This window comes from Dipodomys ordii, unplaced genomic scaffold, assembly GCF_000151885.1.
Source record: "Dipodomys ordii isolate 6190 unplaced genomic scaffold, Dord_2.0 Scaffold2, whole genome shotgun sequence".
In the NCBI taxonomy this organism is placed as follows: Eukaryota; Metazoa; Chordata; class Mammalia; order Rodentia; family Heteromyidae; genus Dipodomys; species Dipodomys ordii.
The window spans coordinates 1,721,568-1,730,699 of NW_012267218.1; the positions used below are offsets into that span (position 1 = coordinate 1,721,568).

General features: G+C 42.7%; 1 protein-coding gene across 1 annotated transcript in view; it reads right to left on the minus strand.

Annotated features, from left to right (window-relative positions):
• The window catches only part of Mark3 (MAP/microtubule affinity-regulating kinase 3), a 74,984-nt gene that overhangs the window by 41,931 nt on the left and 23,921 nt on the right, over nucleotides 1-9,132 (minus strand). The window contains exons 5-6 of the mRNA XM_013012886.1: nucleotides 6,762-6,810; nucleotides 4,011-4,076 (exon numbers count right to left, since the gene is read on the minus strand). Of these exons, the coding sequence (XP_012868340.1) occupies nucleotides 4,011-4,076; nucleotides 6,762-6,810 (115 nt within the window). The remainder of the gene's footprint in view (nucleotides 1-4,010; nucleotides 4,077-6,761; nucleotides 6,811-9,132) is intronic.

Sequence of the window (9,132 nt, forward strand, 5' to 3'; positions counted from 1 at the left end):
CCCTCAGCTCTTCAGCTCAAGGCTAGCGCTCTACCACTTGAGCCACAGCGCCACTTCTGGCTTTTTTCTTTTTGCTTATATGGTGCTGAGGAATTGAACCCAGGGCTCAGGCATACAAGGCAAGTGCTCTACCACTGAGCCACCTTCCCAGCCTAACACTACACAATGCTTTCTAACCATGATGAAGTGTGAGTGAAATCCAGTTTCTCTCTACCTCTTCACTCCTCCCTCCCCACTCTCAACAGGTTCTTGCCATGTAGCCCAGGCTGGTGTCAAACTATTTTGCCTCCATCTCCCAAGTGCTGGGATTACAGGTGAGTGTCACAACATCCAGCTTATTATCAGCATTTTCTAAATAAATGACCTATGTGTTTCCAGAGAAGTGGTATCAATACCAAATAAGTGAAAACAACTAAAGATATGTAAATATTTACTGAGAGCAGTTTAACTTCAGGAACAGAGAGCAAGTGAATGTTGAAGACCACTTTCTGCTGCAAAGAGCACAGATAAGTTCAAGTCTCTTAACATAATTTAAAACTATTTTTAAAAACTTAAATACAGGGCTGGGAAGGTGGCTCAGTGGTAGAGCGCTTGTCTTGCATGCCTGAGGCCCTGGGTTCGATTCCTCAGCACCATATAAGCAAAAAGAAAAAGAGCCGTAAGTGGCGTTGTGGCTCAAGTGGTAGAAAGCTAGCCTTGAGCTGAAGAGCTGAGGGACAGCGCCCAGGCCCAGAGTTCAGGCCCCACGACTGGACCCAAAAAAAAAAAAAAAAAAACTTTAATACAATGTAAGCCTCTTAAAGAGATTTCTGGAACCATAAAGCAATTAATAATCATTCAACTCAGAAACTAGGAATTCAAGTCAGATCTCTTTGTCCTTATTAAAAAGGTATTAACATTCAGATTAAGCAACTGAACCAAAACCCTCTAAAGGCTATTTACCAGGAGAAAAAAAGCAGAGTGGCACCCTTACCAAGAGAAAGGTTGGACGGGGTGATACTAGATATGGGTCCTGTTAGTGCTCTACCACTTGAGCCACGGTTTTCTGGTGGTTAACTAGAGATAAGAGTCTCATGGACTTTCCTGCCTGCCTCAGCTGGCTTGAGTCACAATCCTCAGATCTCAGCCTCCTGAGTAGTAGAGCTAGGATTCTAGGTGTAAGTTACCAGCAGCCAGCAAGAACAGTCAATTTAATGTGCATATCAGACAGTGCTTCCCTGAGCTGATGATAACACAGTCCAGCTGGGTGCCAGTGGATCATACTTGTAATCCTAGCTACTCAAATTGAGGGGATGAGAACAGGAGGATCATGGTTTGAGAACAGCCTGAGCAGAATAATTCATAAGACCCCCATTCTCAAACTATAACTAGGGACAGTGGTTCATGCCTGTCATCCAAGGCTTTATGGGAAATTGAGAATGGGAAGATTACAATTCTAGGCCAACTTGGGCAGAAAGGTACTTGAGACTGTCCCCACAAAGGGAGGCTGAACAATGGTACTTGCCTGTGATTCCAGTAACTATGGGAAGCCTAAAGTAGGCAGATCGTGACACAGGAGCCAGCAAGCACAGGAAGGGAGACAATTCTAAAAATAACTCATGAAAACCAGGGCTAGAAACATGGCTCAGTGGTAGACTACTACACTAGTAAAGCAAGGCCCGGAATTCAAATCCTAGTACCATCAAACCATACAATCCACCCCAAGACAGTAAACAACCACTTTTTTTTTTTTTTTTATTCCTTAAGGTATAATATTGAGGACTATGTTAGAATACACACAGTGAAGCCCAGTTAGCTGGACATTATTTTTTACTCTGATATGAAAGTTTGACCTCAGAGCCTTGGCTTGCTACTCAAGAAACACAGTACTCCGCCACATTCTCAAACCCCAGCCAGCCAAATTTTCAAGTCATATGGTCAGCAAGGGCTAGCTGGATTTACCCATCCTTTTTTTTTTTTGGTCATCGGTCATGGGGCTTGAACTCTGGGCTTGGGCGCTGTCCCTTAGCTCTTCAGCTCAAAGTGAGCGCTCTACCGCCTGAGCCACAGTGCCACTTCCGGTTTTCTAGTGGTTTATTGGGCTGGCTTTGAACCATGATCCTCAGATCTCAGCCTCCTGAGTAGCTAGGATTGCAGACATGAGCCAACAGCACCTGGCTTCTTCTTCTTCTTTTTTTTTTTTAAGTCATGGGGCTTGAACTTAGGGCCTGGGCTGCCTCTGAGCTTTTTTGCTCAAGGCTAATACTCTACCACTTGGAGCCACAGCTACACATATGGTTCTCTGGTGGTTAATTGGGAAGTAAGACTCTTCACTGACTTTCCTGCCCCGGCTGACTCTGAGCCTTGATCCTTTCAGGTCTCCGGTTCCTGAGTAGTTAGGATTATATGTGTTAGCTACCAGCATACAGTTTACCCATCTCCTTTCCCTTAAACTTGGGATTCTTCTCATCCATTCCAGTCTTGCCCCTATATAACTAAGAGTAATCCCATGGTCTGAGTCTCTAAGCTACAGAGGAACAGAGAACAATGGTAAACTGATAAACCAGAGAGGTTATATGCTAACAGAAGGCCTTGCTCCATAACTGGCAGTAGTAGACTGTAGTAAGCCTTCCTAGCATCTACTTCCTCAAGGCCCATCACTCACTGCCCAGCCATTCTGTGGAGACACTGTGAAGAACAAGATGCTTAATCAAGCACCTCCACCACCGCAAGGGTCACACAAACAAGGCAGTTATAAGGGAACTCTATGTTGTGGTGCTTCACATAGGATGAGTACTGCAATTCTATACAAATTTTTGGTTCTGCATTAACCTTCAGTTCTTCCTATTGCTCAAGTTTGAAAATCCCAACTAAATTTTCAAAAGTATGCGTGAAGCCCTGGGTTTGATTCCTCAGTATACACAAACAGAAAAGCCAGAAGTAGCACTATGACTCAAGTGATAGAGTGATAGCCTTGAGCAAAAGAAGCTTAGGAACAATGCCCGGGCCCTCTGTTCGAGCTCTAAGATTGGCAAAATAATAATTATTATAAGACAAAACTACAATCTTGGAAGTGGTGCTGTGGCTCAAGCGGTAGAGCGCTTGGCTTGAGCTGAAGAGCTGAGGGACAGTGCCCAGGCACAGAGTTCAAGTCCCACAACTGATAAAACAACAACAACAACAAACAACAACAACAAAAAAAAACTACAATCTTGAAGGAAGCTTCTCCAGAGGTTTACATTTTACAAATGTAGTCTAACTCTAAATCTGTTGAATATCTACCATGTGTCTAACATGGGCCAGAGGTGGGGATAATGAAAAGGTGACCGGGAGAGCTGCTGACCTCCACAGTGAGAATCAATTCAAAAAACTATTAGACTTTAATTTTCATTTTAAGAAAAATACAGTAATATGTTCTGAAGCCATCATTTTTGGCCACCAATGACATTAAAATCTAGAAAGAAAAGCATCTAACATATAGCACACATTTATTTTCACCACACTCATTTATTAATAAATCTAAATACTTGGGACAAATAAAATGTACACAAAATATACAGGAATTCAGCCTTAAAAATGAAGGAAATAACAGCACATGCCACAAAACAGGTTACTTCAAAGACATTATGCTAAGTGAAAAAGCCAGGCAAAAAAAAGACAATACTGTATGACTCCCATTCTATTCAGTACCTAAAGTAGTTAAATTCAGAGACAGAATGGTGGTTAACAGGAGCTGAGAAAGATGCAAATGGGCAGTTAGGGTTTAATGCACACATAGCTTCAGTTTAACACAATTTCTGGAGATGGACAGTGGGGAAAAGTTGCCCACGTGAAGCACTGAACTACAGACTTGGAAACAGTTTAAGTGGTAAATGATATTTAGCAGCTTTTATCAGCTAAATATCAGCTTTTCTGGTTCTTCACTAGTGTATTATGAGTCCGGATTTAGATGAAACTTAACAATTATCCATATGGATAGTCTGGCTATGCAATCTTCTGAAAGAAAAGAAGGGGGAAAAGTATATGCTTACCTCCACTTGCATATTCCATGATTAAGTAGAGTGTTTTTTCAGTTTCAATGACTTCAAACAATTTCACTGAGAGAGAGGAAAAGACAAAAGAAAAACAAATGTCTGCAGGCTTACCCATGAACATAACAACCCATGTACATGTATACACTATGAAAAGCAACTTTCCTCTATTAAGAGAGTTTTTGAGTACTGGCTCAATAAAAAATGCTTCTAGGGATTTTTTAAAATCATACAGTACAACAGAAGAGACTATAAAAGTGAGGAATGTCACAAACTCAATTTTATTTCTGGGTACCCAGAATTTCTTAAAAATTCCTTTCTTTTTTTTTTTTTTTGGTCGGTCGAGGGGCTTGAACTCTGGGCTTGGGCGCTGTTCCTGCGCTCGTCAGGCTTGGGCAAACTCTCTACCACTTAAGCCACAGTGCCACTTCCGTTTAAGGCTCTTATCTCCAATTAAGCACAAAAGGCTGGAAGTGGAGGAATCTGTGGCTCAAGTGGTAGAAAGCTAGCCTTGTCAGAAACAGCACTCAGACCATGAGTTCAAACCCCAGGACTGGCAAAAAAAAAATAATAATAATTCTATAAGCAAAAAACCATCAGTAAACAGAGAACTCTAAATCAAGGTATAATTTCAGTGTTTAACTATAGTTTTGAGGCTGGATATGTAGCTCAGTGGTAAAGAACTTACCTAGTCAGGCCCAAAGCCCTGGGTGATCCCAGCACTGCTAAAACAAACTATGGCCTAACCTGTAGCTCAATGGAAAAGGGCTTGCCTAACATGCACAAAACTCTGGGTCTGAACCCAACATCACATTTTTTTTTTTTTTTGTCGGTCGTGGGGCTTGAACTCTGGGCCTGGACGCTGTCCCTCAGCTATTCAGCTCAAGGCTAGAACTCTACTTGAGCCATACCCTACTTCTGAGTGATTTATTGGAGATAAGAGTCTCACAGAGTTTTCTGCCCCAGCTGGCTTTAAATCATGATCCTCAGATCTAAGCCTCCAGAGTAGCTAGGATTATAGGCCTGAGCCACTGGAGCCCAGCCCAACACCACATTTAAAAAAATTAAGCTGGGGGCTGGGAAGGTGGCTCAGTGGTAGAGTACTTGCCTTACATGCATGAGGCCCTGAGTTCGATTCCTCAGCACCACATAAGCAAAAGGAAAAAAGCCGGAAGTGGTGCTGTGGCTCAAGTGGTAGAATGCTAGCCTTGAGCTGAAGAGCTGAGGGACAGCGCCCAGGCCCAGAGTTCAGGCCCCACGATCGGACCCAAAAATAAATAAATAAATAAATAAAAATTAAAAAATTAAAAAAAGATCATGGACTGGGATTGTAGTTTAGTTGTAGAGTACTTGCCTAGCATGCATGAGGCCCTGGGTTCCATTCCTCAGTACCACATAAACTAAAACAACACAACAACGAAAGTCATTAAATAAATAATAAAAAGGGCTGGGAATGTGGCTTAGTGGTAGCGCGCTTGCATAGCACGCATGAAGCTCTGGGTTCAATTCCTTAGTATCACATAAACAGAAAAAGCCGGAACTAACACTGTGGCTCTTGAGCAAAAGTTCAGGGACAGTGCCCAGGCCCTGAGTTCAAGCCCTAGGACTGGCAAAAAAACTAGATAGCAAGTATGCCATTTATTTTTTTCTTTTTGGTGCTGGTTTTGGGGCTTGAACCTTGGGCTTTGCCACTGTTCCTGAAGTTTTTTGCTCCAGCATATTGCCTACCAATTGAGCCATAGCACCACTTCTGGCTTTTTGGTTGTTAATTGGAGAAAAGAATCTCATGGACTTTCCTGCCCAGGCTGGCTTCGAACCATGATCTCAGCCTCCTGAGAAGCTAGGATTACAGCTGTGAGCCATTGTTGCCTGGTAACTCATCTGTCTTGTTAGTACTGCTCTGTTCAAGTATTTTCTTTATTCCTTTGTGGTCATATTGAAGGGGCCTGATGCTTGTTGCCATTAGAGTCAAGTCCCAGCTTACTTTCACATCTGTAATCCTAGCTATTCAGGAGGCTGAGATCTGAGGGTCAAGCTCCAAAGCCAGCCGAGGCAGGAAATTCCATGAGATTCTTTATTTATTTTTGTTGGTCACAGGGCTTGAACTCTAGGCCTGGACACTGTCCCTGAGCTCTTCAGCTCAAGGCTAAAACTACCACTTCAGCCACTGCACCACTTCTGGCTTTTTCTGTTTATGTGGTGCTGAAGAATCGTACCCAGGGCCTCATGCATGCGAGGCAGGCAAGCACTCTACCACTGAGCCATCTTCCCAGCTCTATGAGATTCTTATCTCCAATTAACCACAAGAAAACTTAAGTGGTGAAGTAGCTTAAGGTGGTGGAACACTGGCCTTGAGTGAGAAAGCTCAGAGACAGTGCCCAGGCCCTGAGTTCAAGCCCCAGGACCAACAAAAAATAAAAAAATCAATGTATACATTCTGACTTTCTATAATTCCACTTTCTCGTATCTACTAATGTAATACAATTAAGTTTTCAAACACACTAAAAATTTACACTCAGTCTAATTATAGATCTTTCTATTGTATTAAAGCTTCAAGCTCAAAATACTATTAAATGGGGTGTGTGTGTGTGTACTATTAGTGGGTGTGAGTATATGTGGGTGTAGGTGTAATTAAGAAGTATACCTGAAGTATGAGTGAAGAGTCTACTCAGGAATATGTATTTAGCTTCATGAGATACTTTCATCTATGCATTTAGATCCCTAAAGTATTCACAAGAAAGCAGAAAATACCTATGTTTGGATGATTTAAAATCTTCATTATTCTTACTTCTCTGAAGAGCTAAAATGAAACAAAAACAAAACAGATAATCACAACATGTTATTAAACACTACAGGCCACTACTGAAATACAAATTTTCTCTTTGATAACTGACTCACTGCTAATGTTTATTATCCCATATCTGAGAATAATGTGAAAGCTTGAGATAGAACTGCATTGGGTTTATAACCAATTACCAAATAGCATTCCCAAGTACTTTAACTTATGGAAAACAACATTAATCCTAAGAAACACAGTACGACACTCTCAATTTTCCCTTTTTTTTTTTCCAGTCCATCTGTGTTTAGAACTCAAGGCCTAGGCATTGTGCCTCAGCTTTTGTGCTCAAGGCTAGTGCTGTACCACTTTGAGCCACAGGGCCACTTCTAGTTTTCTTTTTTTTTTTTTTTGGGGGGGGGGTCGGGTCGTGGGGCCTGAACTCTGGGCCTGGGCGCTGTCCCTCAGCTCTTCAGCTCAAGGCTAGTGCTCTACCACTTGAGCCACAGCGCCACTTCCAGGTTTTTTCTTTTTTTCTTATGTGGTGCTGAGGAATCGAACCCAGGGCCTCAGGCATGCAAGGCAAGCGCTCTACCACTGAGCCACCTTCCCAGCCCCACTTCTAGTTTTCTTGTACTTAATTGGAAGTAAGAATCTCACAGATTTCCTGCCTGGGCTATATTTGAACCATGATCCTCAGATCTCAGCCTCCTAAGTAGCTAGGATTATAGGAGTAAGCCACTGGTGCCCGGCTGTTCGTTACTTTAAAATAAGATCAGATATAGGCAGGAATAGATACTGATTAATCTTAGTCTGATTCAATCTTTTACCCAGGTGTTCTAATTCTTTGAACCAAAATTGGTACAGTCCTAATGAACTTCAACATGAGCATATGGGATTGACAATTCCAAATACATCTATAACAAGATTCTGAAAAAAAACCAACTTAGGAAGTCCTCAACTGAAGAAGATGGAATAATTAGCATGGAAGGTGTAAACTAAAGACCTTTCTGAGCCATGCTTCACAGTGTATACTTCTGTAGAGTATACCAAATTTTCACATTCATATTGGACCTGGCTGTTATCAACTGCTTTGGTCAATTCAATATTAGCAAATTCAAAATAATTAAAGGCTGGATAAAATGCTTCTCACCCCTGACGAATGAACAATATGAAGAAGGTGGTCCAGTCTCTTTGAAGATGAGATGTGGTATGCAGAAAAAAGGGACAAGCTGCCTGACTGAGACTAGCCCATCAACCCACCAGATGAACCCACCAGTGAGCTATACTTGTGAACTTAATTGAAACTTTATAATAACAAAAACATAAGCAAAGTTGCTCAATGAGGCCCTGATTTCAAGCCCTAGGACCAGGACAGACACATAGACAAAGACATAGACATGGACACGGACACACACACACAAACACACACACATGTTTTTCTAAAATAAAAAACGCATTATCATGATGTCATTTTCAAACCATGATTTGAATTCACTTTAAGTGTTGTACACAGCTGGGCACCAGTGGCTCACACCTGTAATCCTAGTTACTCCAAGAGGCTGAGATCTGAAGATCTCAGTTCAAAGCCAGCCCCAGGCAGGAAAGTCCGACTCTTATTGCCAATAAACCACCAGAAAAACAGAAGTGGCGCTGTGGCTCACATGGTAGAACACTCACCTTGAACTGAAGGGCTGAGGGACAGCGCCCAGGCCCTGAGGTCAAGCACTATGACTGACTGCTCTCCCCACGCCCCCCACACCCCCACCCCCTGGCAAAAAAAAGGATACACATAGGTAGAAAAGTGGCGGTACGCAGTGGCAGACATATGCTAGGACTTCAGAGGGGAAGGGCATCTCATTATGGCCTCATTTAACAGACCAAGAAACCAGGAAGGTCGTCTTACTTAACCTTTTCCAAGGTTGTGCTAACTTTGTACGGGGAACGGAGCCAGAAATCAGTTCCCTAGCACACAGGATATTATAAGGAGATACAAGAACACAACAGTCAGCTGGGCGCTGGTGGCTCAGGCCTGTAATCCTAGCTGAGGCTGAGATCTGAGGATGGAAGTTCAAAGCCAGCCCGAGCAGGAAAGTCAGTTAGAGCCTCTTATCTCCAATAAACCACTAGAAAACGGGAAGTGGCGCTGTGGCTCAAGCATCACCATTCAAAGCCAACCCAGGCAGGAAAGTCCTTGAGCCTCTTATCTCCAATAAATCACTAGAAAACCAGAAGTGGCGCTGTGGCTCAAGTGGTAGAGCGCTCACCTTGAGCTGAAGAGTGCAGGGGCAGCGCCCAAGCCCAGAGTTCAGGCCCCACGACTGGACCCAAAAAAAAAAAAAAAAA